This window comes from Haliotis asinina, chromosome 1 (assembly GCF_037392515.1).
Source record: "Haliotis asinina isolate JCU_RB_2024 chromosome 1, JCU_Hal_asi_v2, whole genome shotgun sequence".
Classification (NCBI taxonomy): Eukaryota; Metazoa; Mollusca; class Gastropoda; order Lepetellida; family Haliotidae; genus Haliotis; species Haliotis asinina.
This window is the reverse complement of record NC_090280.1, coordinates 30,965,066-30,986,602: the sequence shown is the minus strand read 5'-3', so window position 1 is coordinate 30,986,602 and position 21,537 is coordinate 30,965,066. Positions and strand designations below refer to the sequence as shown.

At 40.0% G+C, this 21,537-nt stretch overlaps 1 protein-coding gene across 1 annotated transcript in view; it reads right to left on the bottom strand.

Annotated features, from left to right (window-relative positions):
• LOC137290303 (uncharacterized) overlaps window positions 1-21,537 on the bottom strand; it is a 90,079-nt gene that overhangs the window by 4,970 nt on the left and 63,572 nt on the right. The window contains exons 41-58 of the mRNA XM_067821115.1: window positions 19,282-19,478; window positions 18,244-18,374; window positions 17,124-17,237; window positions 16,012-16,152; window positions 15,469-15,634; window positions 14,091-14,327; window positions 13,002-13,285; window positions 12,038-12,173; window positions 11,232-11,323; window positions 10,785-10,988; window positions 10,101-10,350; window positions 8,977-9,067; window positions 7,008-7,092; window positions 6,143-6,322; window positions 5,367-5,528; window positions 4,206-4,223; window positions 3,255-3,293; window positions 424-555 (exon numbers count right to left, since the gene is read on the bottom strand). Coding sequence (XP_067677216.1) covers window positions 424-555; window positions 3,255-3,293; window positions 4,206-4,223; window positions 5,367-5,528; window positions 6,143-6,322; window positions 7,008-7,092; window positions 8,977-9,067; window positions 10,101-10,350; window positions 10,785-10,988; window positions 11,232-11,323; window positions 12,038-12,173; window positions 13,002-13,285; window positions 14,091-14,327; window positions 15,469-15,634; window positions 16,012-16,152; window positions 17,124-17,237; window positions 18,244-18,374; window positions 19,282-19,478 — 2,659 coding nt within the window. The remainder of the gene's footprint in view (window positions 1-423; window positions 556-3,254; window positions 3,294-4,205; window positions 4,224-5,366; window positions 5,529-6,142; window positions 6,323-7,007; window positions 7,093-8,976; window positions 9,068-10,100; window positions 10,351-10,784; window positions 10,989-11,231; window positions 11,324-12,037; window positions 12,174-13,001; window positions 13,286-14,090; window positions 14,328-15,468; window positions 15,635-16,011; window positions 16,153-17,123; window positions 17,238-18,243; window positions 18,375-19,281; window positions 19,479-21,537) is intronic.

Genomic DNA, 21,537 nt, shown 5'->3' with positions numbered 1-21,537 from the left:
AGTCCCATGAAAGCCCATGTACAAGTTTATTGAATTCCACAAAGTAGTTTTTTAGGGGAAGTGGATAACACACACACCTCCCTTCCACCTACTCCCCTCCTTTGTTCCTTATTAAACTATCAAGTGGAAAGTACATTCCCTGAATTGTACAGAGGGACAGACATGGAGGGTAAGCCTATGTGCCCCCAGCCATATATCATATATGGCAGGCATAAAAATCATTGACAACAGTGATTTGTGGAATGAATTTGCAAGGTCTTCAAAGAGGATGTGTATAATATACACAAGAATAAAACAACAAAAATCTTTCAGTGAGCTTAATATATCCATGTACATGTTGTCTGTCATCTATAGAACTGCCACAGCTTTAGACGCTGCAATATCAAACATTGTAAATAGCCAAAAGTGTTATAATGTACTTACAGCATCTCTCAATGACACCCCTGCAGCAGCAGCAGACGATGAGGATGATGAGGAGAAGGATTAGAAGGATGATGATAATGATGATGGCAATCAGCACCCAGTCCATGTTCCCAGCTGTACTTGCCCCAGTGTCTGTTAAATATAAAGAGAGTGACAGTGATTTGTAGGCCACTGCTAGCAATTTTCCAGCAGTATCATAGTAGTGGACACCAGAAATGGGCTTCACACATTATACCCATGTGGGGAATCAAATCCAGCTCTTCTGCATGATATGTGAACACTACCCCAACCACCTCTTCAGTATAGAGAGATAGTGAGCGAGTATCACTTTAGGCTGTTGCCAAGATCATGAAAACCACAACACAGATATAACATAATCAAGTCTGGGCCTGTCCTATACACCAACTGCCAACCAACAATGACTGATTCACTCGCATATTCACTGAATCATGTGATCCTTCATGCATATAATATATTGTGTTATTCACAATCAGTGGAAGTGATTATTGATAAATAAAAATGTAAAGCTTTACTGAATTCACTTCTTTTCCAATGTGAGATTTGCAAACGAAATTATTCACTATGTTAGTTAAAGAGGTAACAAAAAACGTGTAATTATACACATAGGTATGATAAGTCTGTACAGGTATAAGAGAGCTGGGAACATGTCATGTTTAATGAACTTACTTGGTGGTGATGATAAGTCTGTACTGGTAAAAGAGAGCTGGGAACATGTCATGTTTAATGAACTTACTTGGTGGTGATGATAAGTCTGTACAGGTATAAGAGAGCTGGGAACATGTCATGTTTAATTAACTTACTTGGTGGTGATGATAAGTCTGTACTGGTATAAGAGAGCTGGGAACATGTCATGTTTAATGAACTTACTTGGTGGTGATGATAAGTCTGTACAGGTATAAGAGAGCTGGGAACATGTCATGTTTAATTAACTTACTTGGTGGTGATGATAAGTCTGTACTGGTATAAGAGAGCTGGGAACATGCTATGTTTAATTAACTTACTTGGTGGTGATGATAAGTCTGTACTGGTATAAGAGAGCTGGGAACATGTCATGTTTAATGAACTTACTTGGTGGTGATGATAAGTCTGTACAGGTATAAGAGAGCTGGGAACATGTCATGTTTAATGAACTTACTTGGTGGTGATGATAAGTCTGTACAGGTATAAGAGAGCTGGGAACATGCCATGTTTAATTAACATACTTGGTGGTGATGATAAGTGTGTACTGGTATAAGAGAGCTGGGAACATGTCATGTTTAATGAACTTACTTGGTGGTGATGATAAGTCTGTACAGGTATAAGAGAGCTGGGAACATGTCATGTTTAATTAACTTACTTGGTGGTGATGATAAGTCTGTACTGGTATAAGAGAGCTGGGAACATGTCATGTTTAATGAACTTACTTGGTGGTGATGATAAGTCTGTACAGGTATAAGAGAGCTGGGAACATGTCATGTTTAATTAACTTACTTGGTGGTGATGATAAGTCTGTACTGGTATAAGAGAGCTGGGAACATGTCATGTTTAATTAACTTACTTGGTGGTGATGATAAGTCTGTACTGGTATAAGAGAGCTGGGAACATGTCATGTTTAATGAACTTACTTGGTGGTGATGATAAGTCTGTACAGGTATAAGAGAGCTGGGAACATGCTATGTTTAATTAACTTACTTGGTGGCGATGATAAGTCTGTACTGGTATAAGAGAGCTGGGAACATGTCATGTTTAATTAACTTACTTGGTGGTGATGATAAGTCTGTACTGGTATAAGAGAGCTGGGAACATGCTATGTTTAATTAACTTACTTGGTGGCGATGATAAGTCTGTACTGGTATAAGAGAGCTGGGAACATGTCATGTTTAATTAACTTACTTGGTGGTGATGATAAGTCTGTACAGGTATAAGAGAGCTGGGAACATGCCATGTATAATTAACATACTTGGTGGCGATGATAAGTCTGTACTGGTATAAGAGAGCTGGGAACATGCTATGTTTAATTAACTTACTTGGTGGTGATGATAAGTCTGTACTGGTATAAGAGAGCTGGGAACATGCCATGTTTAATTAACATACTTGGTGGCGATGATAAGTGTGTACTGGTATAAGAGAGCTGGGAACATGCTATGTTTAATTAACTTACTTGGTGGTGATGATAAGTCTGTACTGGTATAAGAGAGCTGGGAACATGTTATGTTTAATTAACTTACTTGGTGGTGATGATAAGTCTGTACAGGTATAAGAGAGCTGGGAACATGCTATGTTTAATTAACTTACTTGGTGGTGATGATAAGTCTGTACAGGTATAAGAGAGCTGGGAACATGCCATGTTTAATTAACGTACTTGGTGGTGATGATAAGTCTGTACAGGTATAAGAGAGTTGGGAACATGCCATGTTTAATTAACTTACTTGGTGGTGATGATAAGTCTGTACAGGTGTAAGAGAGCTGGGAACATGTCATGTTAAATTAACTTATTTGGTGGCGATGATAAGTCTGTACAGGTATAAGAGAGCTGGGAACATGTCATGTTTAATTAACTTACTTGGTGGTGATGATAAGTCTGTACAGGTATAAGAGAGCTGGGAACATGCCATGTTTAATTAACTTACTTGGTGGCGATGATAAGTCTGTACTGGTATAAGAGAGCTGGGAACATGTTATGTTTAATTAACTTACTTGGTGGTGATGATAAGTCTGTACAGGTATAAGAGAGCTGGGAACATGCCATGTTTAATTAACTTACTTGGTGGTGATGATAAGTCTGTACAGGTATAAGAGAGCTGGGAACATGCCATGTTTAATTAACTTACTTGGTGGTGATGATGTGGTTGTTCCTCCAATAAAGTCATCTGAAAACAAAACGCACACCATCCTGATGAGTTTGAACAGCATTTTAGGAGTTCTTGTGAATCAAAACAAGGCAAGATACTTTATAAATGACAACTCCCTTATTATGTCAAGGGAGATCCTAATGCTCAAAATGAGTCAATATTGGAACAACAAATAGATACATGTATTCATATTCACAACCCATTAGTCATTGTGCATATCATCTTGCCTTATAGTGTATTGCTATTTAAAGCTTTTTCGACACCTTTTCAATTATACACGTGTCAGGATGACATCACAGGAATACTCAAAGTAATGCCAATCTTGGTCATGAACCAGTTTGGTGAAAACCACAATGACAGGGAAGGTGGCAACAAACTTCAGAACATAATGGGGGTGAACCAGGATTTACACAAGACACACGCAAGCCATATGAGAAACATAAAAATGTCATGCCAAATTCAACTCAAAGCATATCACGCCACCTTGTGAGGCTCAATTATTTTGTACAGCTAACCCACATAATAACAAAATCATTCTTCACAACACAAACAGTTTGTGAGACTCTAACATGCAGCCTCACTGAAAGACTCTTTCATCTCTGACTGAAAATCTATACTCAGCCATTTTGAACAACCAGTCCCCATATTTATAAAACCATGCTTGTCAACACTAACTTCTCAAGTTTGTGAGACTCAAACATGCAGCTGCACTAAAAGACTGCATTCCCCTTAGCTGAAAATCCATCCTCTGCCAATTTTGTACAACAAATCACTTCACAGTCAAACTCATGCTTCAAAACATAGACTGCCCCTGTTTATGAGATCAAACAAGCAGCCTTACCCCTAACTAGGAATCAATTCTCCAACATTTTGTGCAACCAATCGTCTTACTTACAAAAACCATGCTTTACAACAGATTGACATACAAACCTGTAGTGGTCTGATAGACTGAAATAACCAATGGGACTGATATTAGAACAGGTCCTTGGCAAGTGTTGCTGGTCATGAAAGGTGAGCAAATGGTTCAAAGGGCAGAGTCAATGATTTATTTGATAGTTTATTCCTTACTAGCAAACAAAAACTGTCTTTGGGCTGTTAAAGATTTTTTTGACTGACTATGACAAAACCCCATCAACAAAAATATAACAGACACTTGTCATTACATTAATGATGCTTATATGTATTGTACAACCATATCTTGCAAGTGAGTTATTGGTTTATTATTCCAGTTTTAGCAATATCCCAGTAATAGATCAACAGTGGACACCAGAAATGGACTTCACACCTTGTACCCACTTGGGAATCAAAATCAGGTTTTCAACACATTCTGATTGTTTGCAGTTAAACTAATCCAACTATAAAGCCCAGTTATTTCACTAAACAGTAGTATGGATGAAACTAACTACCTAAGAATAATAGCCAGGGTGATGAACAACATCCCATGACAAACAAGGGTTTCATGACATCCAATGAAGTGAACAGTCAATCAATTTGATGTTCTCAAATCACAGGCACACACTGATTTGGATGTATTCATATACCCTTGTGTGTTTGGTTTCACTCAGCCTTTAGCAATATTCCAGCAATATGACAGTGAAGAACACCAGATATGAGCTTCGCACATAAGTCTTCAGTGTGATGAGCAAACACCTTAACAACTAGGCTACCCCATCACCCCACATTTTACAGATGTTCTAAAGTGTAAATGCAGAGAACGAGAGGAAAATTATTTGCCCAGTAAGCATTATTGAAACATTTTAGTTTTGTCAATGTTTAAATGGAATTTGTTCACAACTAGTTTTCTGATAATGAACATGAGTATGATTAAAATAAGCAAAATGTTTTAAAATAAAAATAATAACAGTTCCATTTGTATATTTGTTCACACATCTATGCACACTCAAAGTGTTTTAGCAAAGACAATCTAGAGTCAAAGACAGTTGTTCTCCAAATACCCTGACTGCTTGTCAATACTGCTCAACCTCTGAAAAAAGATTTCATTTGTGTCTGATTTTGATTAGCCTCCTTTTGATAAAGTCACTAACCAGGTTGGGCTCTGTGGCAAACATGGCATGTATACAGTGTACTTACTTCCACACTGAGTGACAGAGGATGACCCCACTGCTTCCGTGGTGAGACCCACCCCACAAGGTTCACAGTAGAAGGTCCCAGGGGCAGGCTGATAGAACCCCACGGGACACTCCTGGCACTGCCCCACAGTCAGATTGTAGAAATTGCCGATAACACATGTCACTGGAATCATAGTGAATATTGAGGTTAATGAAGCCATGTAGAAAGTTCTTTAGGAAGAGGCATGTCTTGAATGGTTTTCTGTTTTAATCAGCTTCAGTGACAAAAAAAGATTTTTCAGAATCTTGGTTATTTGTAAAAAGCTTAAGAGTAGGGTATGAATTGTTTGCTAGGATTTTGATACTCTGATTGGCTAGTCAGAGGTTTCAACTCAAGGTTACCACCTCTGATAGAGTGAGTTAAAATTCAAGGTCAAATTGGTAATATTTCAGCTATATCATGATACCTTCGAAGTTTTCAAACTGCTTAGGGCAAAATGCAGGTAAAAATTCAGCAACAGAGACCTTCAAATAAGAAATATTATTCCGCTGCTGATTCTCTCTATGTGAAGTAATATGATAGGTATGATTTCCAGAAGATTTTTTCGCAAGAATGTTGTTTCCACAGGCAGTTTCTAGTATATTTTCTAAGGTACATATTCTTGCTTCCCAAAACTATTTGACATTTCTTTTCAAGAATGTTTTTTCTAAATGCAGTTTGTGGTATATTTTAGAAGAGACATATTCTTGCTTCCAAAAACTATTTCACCCAGAAAGATAATTCATTTCCATTCTCACCTCTACACTCATCCTCTGTCTGTGCTCCAGTGTTGGGTGTCGTCTTGCCTCCAGTGCACTGCTGACATGGACTGGACGATGCTGTCCCCACCCGACCAACATCTGCCAGGTATGATCCTCTCTGACACACCACACACTTGCCTATATCTGTGTTGAAGTAAGTTCCTGGTCCACACTCAGCTACAAATACAACACAGGACGTCATGATGTTGGTCAGCCATCTGGAGGGTGCATATGTTGTTTAATGCTCACTGAGCAATAATCCAGGACTATGATGGCAGCCTATAAGTAGCTGAGTTTGGACAAGACAATCCAGTGATTGAGTAAGAAATACCTTGAACTAGACAATATAGCGAATAATCTTATGACTAATGTCACTCTCAGTATGTTGACATGCAAGCAACCAAGTTACAGAGATGGAGAACCTGGCCCCGTATCACAAAGCTATCACAGCACTATGACTGTTGTAAGTCCATGTTACAGCTTGTCATAACTTGCCAATATTTGTAGCAATTCAAACGATTTAGCATAAGCTGTCATCAGACCATGGGACCCTTGTGAGTGGCAGGCCTAAGACACAATGCCAAGACAAGAAACAATTCCAATCCAAGATACTCAAAGAAATTTTCATTGGAGTAAAGCAAATGTGACAACTTTTGTAAGATATTCAGAACGCCATTACATGACTTCTGCAACTGAATTACAAAACACATCATTCCCTTTCAAAGAATTAATGTGCCCTTGTTTGAGAGATATATTTGAAGGAAGTACACCATACGAAATTAATCAAAATCGTGATAAATTGCTGACAATGGGATTCTGGGACTCTAGGATGGGTGAATACATTTATTATCAATGGTCTTACCACAACAGTCTCCAGTGAGTTGTCTGCCGCTCTCACAAGTTGGAACATTGACTGTCAGAAATGATGAAACTATGGGAGCACCAAGCTGGGGACAGACAGATTCATTGATTTTCATATGCAGTATTTCAGGTGAGCTGGCAGTGTATCCATCATTGAAAGCCAGTGATTTCTTAGACAGTTTTGTCTATTTGTTGTTTAAGCAATTTTCAAGCTATATGGTGTCTGTTAAGAATAAAGTTTGGACCAGACAATCCACTGATCAACATCATAAGCACTGATCTATACAAATGGGAAACAATGACTTATCAACCAGGTCAGCGATTCTGAACACCTGATCCCATTGGTTGCCTTAAAGATCACATGCAACGTAAAACACAACTTTGCAGATTCTGATACCTTTCAGTATGCCCTTATCAAAACAAATGATCAAAAATGCCAGTTCAACATATGAAGTTGAAAAAATGCGATGAAAAAAAAAGCCAGCGATCCACTAAAAAGTGGTTACAACAGCTATGCTGCACTGTGCTCATAACGCATGCACAGTGAATAGGTCAGCAGAGTTTGAGACAGTATAAATAATCTACTCGTTACTTTAAAACACTTGTTGATTTTGGTAAGCAGCCTCTGTCACAGAGAAAGCTCAATGTCTGGTTTATTGACACCTGTATGTCGATTCAGCAGATACTGAGATGATTTTTGATTGGATCGAATGCAAATTCAGAGAACATGTATTTACAAAACCCAACATCTCTATATACATTCTTTATGGATAACAACTTCTTCTAGTGTATATGATTTTGTTTGGCAAAGGTATATGAATCCATACTGAAACGACGCATCAGGTAAAATAAGAGAAGCTGTTATCCACAAAGAATCTTACTTTGGTGTGACTCACCATACTTCTGAAATGCCCATCAAACAGATCACCTTTCTGTTCACACAATGAGCCCTCAGCGTACCAGCAAATGAACCAGCCAATCGGATGCTGTCTTAACACTTGAGTGCACAGCCACCTGCTATGACTGGGTTCGGTTTCCTTAGGGCTTCGTTTCGAGGGAAGTAAGCCCAAGTACAAAATATTGCACTTTTGAATCACGATTGTACACCTATAATTTTGTCTATTTATTTTTTTTACAAGCAGTAATGTATAAGTGTTAATTGTGTTTTAATTATGTTTGATTTGTTAGCTGCATGTGACCTTTAAAAATAAGCTTGATAGGATGGTCCAAGTGACCCATCATGTAACCTTTAGGTGAGCCCTTTTATATTTGGGTGTTTGAAGTTTTTAGCTAAATGTATTTTCTTAGTTTGTATGTTAATAAAATGTTTTAATAAACTGAGAATTGATCTGAAACATGTTCATTCACAATCATGAACGAAAACCCAAACCGAAAGTTAACAAATGAAAGATTTTTAGAAACACTCACTACAATATAAGAGTACTGGAAAAGTTAGAGTACTGAATGGAATTTAATTGCTTGTGAGTAATCCCGTGTTTTGTTTCATATTTGCACCACAACATTGCTACTTTTGTGTAAACAGGTGAATAAACAATAAAGCAATATTTTTTGAGATAAATACATCTGTAAATGATTCTAAGATAGTACACCATTGCTATGGTGCGTATCTACTACGTTTTCTGATTTTTTCCCATATTTGTGCATATTTTTTATCCGTACATACACCAATATGGCCCTTATCTGGAGCCCTGATGTTCACAAAGTCTTTCGCGTGATTGCAGTGAACAATAACAATATCTGCTGAATCATACTTACTATGGCTGCACTTGTATTTTCAGATATTCTGTGGCCACAGGACACAATCCAAATTTCTGTCAGTGGCAATTCATATTTTGATGCAGAACACCACAGGATAATATTCCTGTATATGTTTGAGCTGGTGGCAAAGAAGCCTCAAGTTAAATGAAGACGAAAACATCCTCAAAATGTTTACTGTTATGTCTACCTACCTGGAAGTCAAATTTCTTTTCATCAATGATGGCCACAGACAAAATCTCTTGTGGAGACATTTTCAAAGAGTTGGCATTGGTCAGAGCAGTCCTGAAAGAACAGTGTGTACATGTATAATAATAATAATAATGGTAAAAAAGAAGACAACGACATCAATATCCCCAGCAACTGCAACTGCATGAATATGTCTACTAATTATGATTACAGTGTGTCAATGTTTTGGAGTGGACAACGGCAGCACAAAAGGAGAGTAAGTTTTTACAGTTCTGCTCTGGAAAAGAACACTACCACCAAAGTCAGTCGAAACTGAACTAAGTGCCAAGCAAAATCAAAACTTATTTTACTCAGAAATCCAACCCTAACAAAAGGCACCAGTATACCACCAGACCTAGCCATGTGCCATTAGCTATGTGAAGAAAGAGTGAAAGGGTTTAAAGTTCTACTACGGAATAGAGCACAACCACTAATTTGAATCAAAGCCAAACTTGTTGTCATGGAAACCACAAGAAATAAAATTCAACCACTGGTGTAACCCCAAAAGGTACAGCTACTCACTGGGATCATGGTGAACATGACAAACATGTGTACCAAGTTTTATAAAGCTAAAGTTTGGGAGATCTGCAGCAGAAAAAGTGACATCCTTATAGTAAACAGCCTAAGTCATGTTTCCATGGAAACCACACACACAAAAAATATCTGGGGCTAATCCCCAAAAGGCACATCTAGGGATCATGCTTGATATGTGTACTCAGTTTGATGAAACTAGCATGTATAGTTAGGAGATCTGCTCCAGATAACATAACATTCTCAAGGCCACAGTATAATTCATGTTTCCATGGAAACTGGGTCTAACCCCAAAAAGGCACATCTCGGGATCATGCCTGACATGTGTACCAAGTTTGGATAAGCTACCACAAATAGTTTACGAAATATGCATCGGACAAAGTATGGCATACGCATGGACAGGCATACAGACAGATGGAACTCGTTTCTGAATCCCCCATAACTTCACCACCATCATCAAAAACCATTACTACAACACCAAAAGCAGCAACTATCACAGGCAGCAACTATCACAGCATACAGACTAACAAAAGACAGGCTATAGGCATGGGTATCTTACTTGACTGTGAGGAAGCGGATGGTAACAGCCATCCTACGAGTGTCCTGTACACATTCAGTCTGCACATTCACATCAGAACAAGTGGCAGCGTTACACAGCTCCTGTCTCCATTTGTTGTTGATGTCTGACAGTGCCCCTTTGATCTGCCTCTCAAGCTCCTCCATGTTCTGGGCCTGGAGTGGACCGGAGCAGAGGGACTGCATGAGGAAGTCCATGGTCACCACGATGTCATGCTTTGGTTCGGTGCAGCCTGTGACAGAAACAAGAGAGATATTATGTGATAGGTTCAGTAATTAAACTTCAGTCTGTGTGAGTGAGTGAGTTACGCCACTTTCAGCAAGTTTCCAACAATATCATGGTGGGGGATACCACAAATGGGTTCCACATATTGTACCCAATTTGGGAATCAAAACCGGGTCTTCGGCATGATGAGCCAACATCTTAACAGCTAGGCTACCCCAATGCCACTTAATGAATGTGACTTTCGTGTATGTAGAATATAGTGTATTGTGTACCGTTGTGCAGTGCACCTGTGTTTTGGTTGTTTTTCCATTGTTTATCCTTCTACTAAACATGCATACATAACATGAGTCTTTTTTGAGAACAATTTTCAGTGTTTGGTACAAAAATGCAACTATGACTACACACTGATAGAAAGGAACTACAGTATTCAGTGCCACTTACTGGTACATGCCGATAGCTCATAGGGTAGTGGTGTATCAGCTTCATTGTACATGCCATGGACGCCACAGCTATAGTACTTTGGACCTGGCGTTGCCATGGCGAAGTTGCTCTCAGTACACTTTACTGTACAGCGAAAACCTCCTTCTATTACTGTACATGTCTCATCTCCAAACAGAGGCTGGGTTGGCACCACACATGCTGTGCCTGCAACATACATAGAAGAGTTATGATAAGCCAATACCTGTGTCTCGATACTCTTTTGAGAGATTTATGCAGGATACATACTATAGGCCCTTGGAAGGTGAAGTGAAACAACTCAACCACTTATAAAAAGGAATCTTTTTAATCTCATTTTGCTAAATTATGTAAGCAAGTTAGTTTTACACCTTTGTAAACCTGATTATGGACACCTAGCTACTGCTACTCTGCATACAGAGTGGTACTTACGTCGGTTGTAGAGCCTGAATGTACACATGGCTGCATCTCCATCTTCATCGCTGCCAGCATACGCTACTCCATACAACCCCCACGTCAACTTGCTCCCTGAAACACAACCACTAGATCAGTCATCATAGTTAGATCAGTGTCATGCCCAGGCTTGCTAGCTAGCATGTTTACATATATGGCTGCTTGTTTACATAGATGGTAGTGGTTTACGTAGGACCTAGCTTGTTTACATAGATGGTAGTGGTTTACATTGGACCTAGCTTGTTTACATAGATGGTAGTGGTTTACATAGGACCTAGCTTGTTTACATAGATGGTAGTGGTTTACATAGGACCTAGCTTGTTTACATAGATGGTAGTGGTTTACATAGGACCTAGCTTGTTTACATAGATGGTAGTGGTTTACATAGGACCTAGCTTGTTTACATTGATGCTATCTTGTTTACATAGATGGTAGTTGTTTACATAGGACCTAGCTTGTTTACACTGATGCTATCTTGTTTATATAGGTGCTATCTTGCTTACACTGTAGCTTGTTTACGTAGGTGCTATCTTGTTTACATAGATGGTAGCTTGTTCACATAGGTGGTAGATTGTTCCTCAGCATGAGGTTGTCTATAGTTTGTTTATATAAGGGCTATCAGGTTCAAATCATACTACCTTCTCTACCTTGCATCTTCATAGTGGCACTTGTCCACATGGGTCGAAGCTTCTTCTAGATGCTAGCTTGTTGACAGAATCACAACTTATAGAGGCAATATTGATGCTCTCTGGATGCTCATGGTTTGAGTAGAGATCAAATGGCACGTACCTCCGGACACATAGTTAGCTCGGACTGTGGTGGCGCCACTAAACACAGGCACTGGCCATGTTGGGGTGGACTCGCGGGGAGGAACACGCAACTGGTCATCAGGACAAGAGGTGAGACTTGGGCTGGATGTCACTGAAACAAATTTCTCAAGATTTACAACACATCAGGACATTTTTCATTGCTACCTATTACAGTGATGCACATCACATAAATTTTCATTTCAGTACACAGACTCTCAAAGTCTGGAATGTAATTGCCAGCACACAGTGTCAGCCATCTAACCCACTCAGCCATCGTACCTTACAGAATGTAAGTTCTGTTGATGAGCCAGCTCCCCTAATGACGCTGTCATTTCTTACATCTGTCTGAAGCTTGATGTAGTCTGTTTGGCTCGAAAGCAGACTGATGAATTGCCGAGAAAGGATGTAGACAGCACAGCACAGGTTAATGAATAAATAATTAAGTCAGCATTGTGTACATGCTTCTTGAACCTGAGCCTGGTTTTCCAAAGCAATCACAGCACTACAGTGATCATAAGTGAATGAGTGAGTTTGGATTTACTCTACTTTCAGCAATATTCCATCAATATCATGACAGGGACACTAGCTTCACACATGGGGTTCTGAGGCACAATGAGACCTGATTCATCTTGGGCACTGCTGGGACAAAGGGAAGCAACAGCAAGTGATTGGACTACAATTTGTTTGTTTGTTACTGCAATCAGCAACATTCCAACCATATGATGGTCATCAGGAAATACTGTAGTGATCAACCGAAGGAGCATTTCTCTGTGCAGTTCGGATATGGTGACATGTGAAGCATGTCAGAGAGTTTGACCACCCAATCCAATTAGTTGCTGCTTAGAACAAGCATGGTTTGTTGATAAATTGAAATTCAGAACATCACAGGTAGACAAGGGATGCTGAAGATGAATTCTAACTCAGACCTTAAACTACTAACCTGTAGCTAGAGTCCTGCAGCCCTGTGAACCAGAAACACACACCCCATCAGTCAGCTCACTGTTATAGTCTACAAGACCATTGATGCCATCGATCATGTCTGAGGTGAAGCCCAAGATGGTGTCAGACAGGGTGAGGTCTTTGTTACTGTAGAGGCTTTCCCTCTCTGATGCAGTCAGTATCCGTGGCACAAGGGACAAGCGGCTTATCCTGCCAACCATCCCCAAGGACTGGTCCACAGTTCCCTTGGTTGAGTTGTAGGTTCCATCCAAAACAAGCCAAATGCTGGAACAAGACAGTGGGAGACTAAGGACAAGAACATACTGTATATGATCATTGGTAAGATGATATCCCAGGTGCGGCCAAGGCCCTAACTTGACACTTAAAATCCACACTTGAACCCAATGGCACTGTAACCTTGTTGCACTCGACAAGACATGTTGCACCTACTGCTCAACAAATAATTAGAAAAAGCAGCTGAGTTTTGTTAGTGATAGTTATAACAAAAAAGATTCTTGGTGTGATAAGAACATTTTTGTCTCCTCATAATATTTCATGATATGAACAGTCTGTGTAGTCTCTAGAGTCCCAGCTCCAAGCCAGTTCCTGTCATTCGGTGCTCCAGTTGAAGTCTGCGTTCTTCCTGACAATATTTACAAGCACTGGTCGCATGTTTATGTACATATGAGGTTGCTTGCAGTTTCATTTTGCACACGTGCAAGTTCTAACTGCTTAAACTGACCCCTGAAAATGCACATGACCAACTATGTCTTTCAAAACTATTTATGGTCAAAAGAAGTAACTTGCAACAAGAGTCATCAGGAAATCACCTTGGTCTGGTTATACGAATTTTGGTTTAGATGCTGCAATTGGATACCAAAGAAACGTTCAATGGCATTCCAGTGTTGCCATTATGTGGCACACAGACAATGGTCAGATGGACATATTTGTCACTGTATCCCCTCCTTTTCAAAAACTGATATAAAACCAGTTCACACAAGTCAAATATCCCTGAATGTACCATGACAAAAGCTTCTCCTTTGATACAAGTATGTCGCCTCATGATAAATACAAATGAACTGTTTCTTACTAAGATGGGATGTTGGTATTCCAGCCATACTGCTGCTCGTTGATAAAAGTCCCGTCAATGTATACAGACAACAGTCGGCTGGTCGATTCCCACGTCAAGACAATGTGGTGCCAGCGACCATCATCCAGGGAAGCGAAGGGGATCTGAGCCTGCCCTGTGTTGCTTGGATTCTTCACTATCACTCGGTCCTTCTCTAGCCTCAGCAACTCCTGAGCAGTGTTGTCTATAGCACTGGTGCTGAAAGGCCAAGGTCATATCAAGGTTACTTTTCTGATGCTCCTTTTGATATATGTATGACTGTTTTATATTCAGGGATGAGAATGGAAATTTTCATTTACAGCTGAAAACTAGTCGGGGGTCTGGGCGGAGGGCGGAGCCTGGTCGGGGGCCCAGGGGGGCGAAGCCCCCCGGAAGCTCCTGGGATTTTGGCATTTTACACACTAAATATGGCTTCTAAAATCAATATTAACACTGTATATATATTTAGACGTTTCAGAAAAATGACCCTGGGGATGTAAAAAAACACGGATTTCCGCGGATCCGCGGAAATTTCTCATCCCTGTATATTCTGGGAGTCTATCACTATTTTCCTTATGGCAGTATTAAATCAAAGGCATTTTCCAATGTTAACAGCATCATAGGTTCAAGAATCTATATGCTTTAACAAGTGTCAGGCTGTGCTGTGATTAACATCATGGGCATTCTACACAATTCGGATACAATGACATGTGAATACACGTTCAGCAAGCCTGGTCACCCGACCCTCTCAGTCATGTCTTATGACTTCTGCATGTATGTATGATTGCATTATATATGTTGTAGACTGGGAATAAAAATGGAAATGGAAAACAATATTAAAAAAAAGCTGACAAGTTAACCACCCGATCCATTTAGTAGACAGTCTTATGATAAGCAAAGGTTTCTAAAGACCAATTCTATCCCAGCTTCAGAGTGTAGGTAAAAACAACCAACATGCTTTAGAACAAACTGCATCGAAATGATGTTTTTAAGCAGCATTTAGAAGTTGGTATAGATGACAAACATCTTTTATGAATAAATTTTTTTTAGCCTTTGACACACAACATTTCGGCCCCGAAACGTTGTGTCAGAGATTAAAAGATTTATCCATAAAGATCTTGGTCGTACATCATAATGGTTGCAAGCACATTATCGGACACCATGCTGTCAGATTCACTTCACTGATCTCTCTGCCACTGGCACTGGTCAGCTGAACTCTTTCTTCTAAAGAAACTTCTAACTTTTCTGACAGTTTAAATAAAGTGAAAGTTGATGGAATGACTTCAGACATTGAATAGGATTTCATCCCTGTGTTTTCTTATATGAAATATATGAACACCCTCCAGGAGAAGACTTTTACCTCAGTCCATACAATGTTGCGATGATCCCCTGGGGTGTCTGGGCAGTGTATCGAACCCATACAGACAGCGAAAGAGACTGAGACCCAAACCTCTGGGGGGTTGACAGGGCGTCAACAAGGTAGGTGCTTTGCCCGGGAAATGCAACATCAAAATCAGCAGACACAGCTGAAACACAGTGGATAATGGTTGGAATTCTCAGTAACATGGCTTTTCAGGTTCAACCTTGTTACACAATGCATAGTTATATCCATGATGATGATGAGGAGGAGGAGGAGGAGGAGGAGGAAGAGGAGGAGGAGGAAGAGGAGGAAGAGGAGGAGGAGGAAGAGGAGGAGGAGGAAGAGGAGGAGGAGGAGGAGGAAGAGGAGGAAGAGGAAGAGGAGGAGGAAGAGGAGGAGGAGGAAGAGGAGGAGGAAGAGGAGGAGGAGGAGGAGGAGGAGGAGGAGGAAGAGGAGGAAGAGGAGGAGGAGGAAGAGGAGGAGGAGGAGGATAATACATAGTTGTAAGCTTCATTATGGACTTTGTGAATCTGGGATTATTACCTTTCTGGCAGGTTGCCCCAATCCTGTTTGGCTGACACTGACAAGTATAGGCATTAATGCCATCCAGGCACACAGATCCTGCTGGGCACGGGGCACTGGCACAGTCATCAGTGTTGGTCTCACAACGGTCACCACTTGTACCTGGATAAGACAAATAATAACAAAGATAAAAATGAGTGAATTTATAAAGCACTAAAATACTCCTGGCACTAAGTGTCTGCTCTAAGCACTGCGATGAGTATAATATACACAATATTTTCAAAGACTAGGAGAAAGGAAATCTAGAAGTGACAGTATTTCAGAAAAGGAATGCCCTTAGATACCATTTGAAGCTGTCTTGGGCTGGTGACAGACAGAAGAAACAGCACTGAAAAGAAGCCAGTTGACTTCAGGTCACATTCTGGAATTTGCAGAAGATCAAACTTTGCTAGCAGATCTTAGTGTTCTCTCAGAATTGCTTTATTTGCTAATACTGCATTCATCAACATACAGCCAGATGATGGTTTGTAGATAATCTTGAACAGACAATCCATTGACTCCTTATAGGCAATGATCATTATCAATCAAGTCACTGATCCAGACATATCTGTTGATATTGCTAAATATTGCTAAATGAGGTGTAAAACCCAATTGTTGGTTGAGTTGCGCTGTATGGCAAGAACAGGTTCCTGAAGATCAAGTCCAAATGTAAACATCATGGGGGCCAAATACAGCTGACGGAAAATATTCAACAAGCATGATGTACTAGGGGTGTATTCTGACCTGGATTCACCACAGAGGGGAAAAAAACAGGTTCCATTTTTCCTGATCTTTCCTAAAATCACCACAGTGAGACAGAAACAGAAACAGGGTAAGTTTCATTCCTTGAATAAAAGTGGGATTCCTATTTTGCATTCACATGCATGATCTGTTGAGGTTTAATCTGTCACCAAGAAGACACTGATGTGAGGCATTCTCCCTACCTGCGGGACAAATACATTTGGCAGACACAAGATTGTCATTACACGTTGCTCCATTCTAAAAAGCAGTCTCCCTACCTGCAGGACAGGTACATTTGGCAGCCCCTAGATTGTCATTACACGTCCCTCCATTTTAAAAAGAGGTCTCCCTACCTGCAGGACAAGTGCATTTGGCAGCCCCTAGATTGTCATTACAAGTCCCTCCATTCTCACAAGAGGTTGCACTGCACTGAGACGTCCTCTTCTCACAGTTTTCACCATCGTAACCTGAAATTACATGTAGCTGAGAGGATTCTTTGTTGCCTCTTTGAACAGCTGAAAATGTGTGCAGAAAATGTGGAAGTGATGCAGTAATCAAACATTAGAGTATGGTGCTGACAATCCCAGATCACTGGACCTGTGCATCATAAAGGGAGGCAACTCTTCCAGCAATTTTAGAGAACACCGATGACTAGGGAAGGGAGATATCAAACTTTATGTGCATTGTTTTAGGAGGGTGTTAATTTAACATGTTCCTGATTTGAGTGAGTTGTAATGATGCTACGCTGCATGGGCCCTTCCAGCAAATATGAGTGTGAGTGAGTAAGTTTAGTTTTAGCCCATTTTTTAGCAATATTCCAACAAGATCAATGTTGGGGACACCAGAAATCGGCTTCACATATTGGTGGAAATTTGAACCCTGTTACCTCGGCTCTTCAGTGAAACGAGCTAACACCTTAACCACTAAGCTACCACCAGTCACATGCCGAAAACTTCCAGTAAGATCTTGACAGGCTACTCTAGAAATGGGCTCAACACATTGTGGGGAACAAAACCACAGGATGGAAGGAAGCACTTTCCACCTGAAATGTGGAGACTCGTCCCAAAGGGAACTCCATTTCCTCACTGAACAGTGAAAGATGAACATGTTTTGCGAGGGTGAAGAAGTTTTTCCTCACATTTTCAATATTTTGCAAGTATAAAAGACTTCGTCAATTGGGATAGAGGTCTAGTAACCCGCAGATCTTTCTGCAAATAGCTTGACACCCTCTATATTTATTGTAATTGTGCATTAAGTGAGGGCATCCTCCTGAGTATCGCAACATGAATTATGGAAAATTATCGTTTCAACTCAATATATGACATATCCTCATCAGCCAATGCGCCTTTTTCAGCTGTCAGTTCTTAGATCTCGTTATTTTAGGTCTTCTCCACATTTCACGTGAACAGTACTTCCACCCTGTGGTGTCAGTTGAGGGCCCTAATTGCAGCAGTTACTGTAAGTGTCACATACCTGTACTACACTGACACGTTGCAGTGTTGCCATCATTGCGACAGCTGCTACCTGGGCCGATACATGGCCTAGAGATAGAGCAGATGTCATATACACCACTGCAGGTCAAGCCAAGGAAGCCAGGAGGGCAACTGAAAACAAAATGCCATTTAATTGTTTTGCAGTCACATGTAGTGAACGCCTTGTTCAATGATCATACTTCCATAAACTCAACAAGAAGACTAAGTCAACAATATCCCCTACAATGGCAAAATACACTTCATGAATATCACAGCTAGTTACAACTATATCAAATACATTGGTGTGTACACAGCAGTGAGTGGCATGTTTAGTTTTATGCCACTCTCAACAATATTCCAACTGTCTGTAAAGAATAGAATCTGGATCAGATATTTAATGTCACTACAGCATGAGCATCGATCTCCACAAATGGGATACACCGATAGGTGTCAACCAAATCTGTGACAACATTCCAAAGTGGAAGGAGAGTAATGAAATGTTTCAAAGTTCCCAAACTACCAAAAGGCACCAATACACCCCCAAACCTGTCTATGAGCCAAGTTTTGTGAAAATATATTCAACAGTTTTAATGTTCTGTTCTGGTCATATATAATTCATATCTGGGTCTAAACATCAAAAAGCACATCTTGGGAGCATTCTTGACATGTATACCATGTTTGAAGAAGCTAGCATATATAGTTTGTAATATCTGCTCCGCTCATGATGAATTCCTCATAGTTACAGCTTCTAGGAAAAACCGTAAAAAATATAATTCATATCTGGGTCTAAACCCCAAACAGCACATGAAGGGAGCATGTTTGATATGTATATGAAGCTTGATGAAGCTAGCATGTATAGTTAAGGAGATCTGCTCCAGACAAGATGACATCCTCATATCCATAGCCTGAGTCTTGTTTCCATGAACAACACAAAAAATGTAACCCCAAAAGACACATCTAGGGATCATCATGAGTTAATATGTGTACCAAGTATGATGCAGCTAGTATCTAACATGTCATCTTATAAAGTGTGACCTACATGCAAATGAAAGTCGTGTCTGAGTTGATGCAGGTGCCCCCGTTGATGCAAGAGTTGCTGGAACAGTAGTCAATCCTGGTCTCGCAGTTCTTGCCAGTGAAACCGTTGGGACAGCTACAGGAATAGGTGTTGCTGCTGAGATCAGTGCAGGTGCCACCATGGCGACATGGGAAACTCTCACAATCGGTATCTCCCTTCTGTAAGCAGTCACAAACACAATATGAGAAATCAAACTGGCCCAAGCCTATCTATTTTGACTACTGGTTCCTGATTTCATGACCTAGAATTCTGAGCGAGTGAGTTTAGTTTTTACGACACATTCAGCAATATTCCAGCTATATGGCAGCAGTCTGTAAATAATCAAATCTGGACCAGACAATACAGTGATCAACAACGTAAGCATCGATCTGATCTGATCAATTGGGAACCATGTGTCACCCATGTCAGCGAACCTGATCACCCGATCCCGTTAGTTGCCTCTTACGACAAGCATAGTCACCTTTTATGGCAAGCAAAGGTTGCTGAAGGCCTATTCTACCCAGGGACCTTCATGGGTCCCTAGAATTCTGAAGCTCTCTCAGTATTAAAAAGATAATAGTAAGTTAATGTTAATGTATGGCACTTACAATACTGTTAGCGTTAACAGTGTTTCGATATTCAAGGCCTTTAGGGTATTCAGGACTTGCACAACCTCATGTTATTGCTTTGCCTATCTGAAGTCTATGATAGATTATATGACATATGATAATGATGGGTAAAAGACTGCCTTGTACAAGTGGACCCTTGCATCTATTTTTCTTCATTTGGTAAGCACCGACAGACACCCTATGTCAAACCAAATTGTACGCAAACTATTGAACAGTAAAAGGTGAGAATGTATGGATGTCAAGTTCTTTACTACAAAGGAACATGACTCTATGCTCAGAGTCTGGCATCCTGTCCATAAGTTGCCTTCGAAGACTAGCACATATTGGATGCTGGGGCCCAGTTCTAAACATGACATATGCTCGTGTTCTGTTTTAAGTAATTGCGTGAGTTTAGTTTTATGCGACACTCTGCAATATTCCAGCTATATGGCAGCAGTCTGTAAATAGTGAAGATCACAATCCAGTGATCAACAGCATGAGCATCAATCTGCGCAACGGAGAACCAACGACAAGCCTGACCACCTGATGCCATAAGTCGGCTCTTACAAGCATAGTTGCCTTCTGTGGCAAGCATGGGATGCTGAAGACCTATTTTAACCTGGACATTCACGGGTAAGTTCTGTTCTAACTATGATAGGCTACACACCTAACATCACTCAGAACACCATTTGGTCAGATTGAAAAAGAGTCATCAGGATATGTCACTTTCAAAAGCTGTGTGATGGTGCGTCAATTTCATGTGTGAAAAAATAGTATACTACACCATTGCTTTTCATAATTTCAAGAGCACAAGATTTTTGAAATGAAATCCTTATAATTTGAAGTGGATAAGGTTTTGGAATTATAATCCATTTCTTTCTAGTCAATGACAAAAAAGAGTGACATGCAATAGTTATTCCCTTGAATTTTGTTCAACAACACTTCAAAATTAACAGGTAACTGCTCCTGTAAACTTTTCATTGACATTCATTAGTGCATTAAGTTTTTAATTGAACCAATAACAAGAAATATCAGTATATCTATTTTTCACTTTTGTGACAGTTACCAGTATGACACATTTGGGCTTTGTAAAAATTTACATTATTCCCTCAGAAATTAAAACAAGCAAGGCAAGAAAACAAACAACGCTTGTGGAATAGTAAGTCATAGTTTACATCTCTTTCAGTTTTAGTTTTCAGCTGCTAAAAAGTTGGAGTTGCACAGAAAAAAAGATCAACAACCAAGATATGCCTTTTAATAGGTGATCCAAGGAACAAAGGAAATGTATAATGGTATACATTTTCATAATTGTACATTACACATATATGTGCACTAATGTTCACAGTTTCATGCAAAATCATGCATCATGCAGTCTGTCCTCGTTTCTATGGCATCAAAGACTTTTCACAAAGTATCCCATATTAAAGCGACCTGAATAGAAACTTTCTTTCTTGAAGTGATTGTGGCACAACAGCTGTCATTAAACAATCTTAAGGAACAGAATGACCTTGGAAGTTAGAGTTAACAGGCGTCCTCACATAAGAACTTTAAACAACCTGTTAAGGTCCAGTGCACATATTAACTACATGTTGTCACCTGCATCTGCTTACTGGTTTTGCCCAAAAGAAAA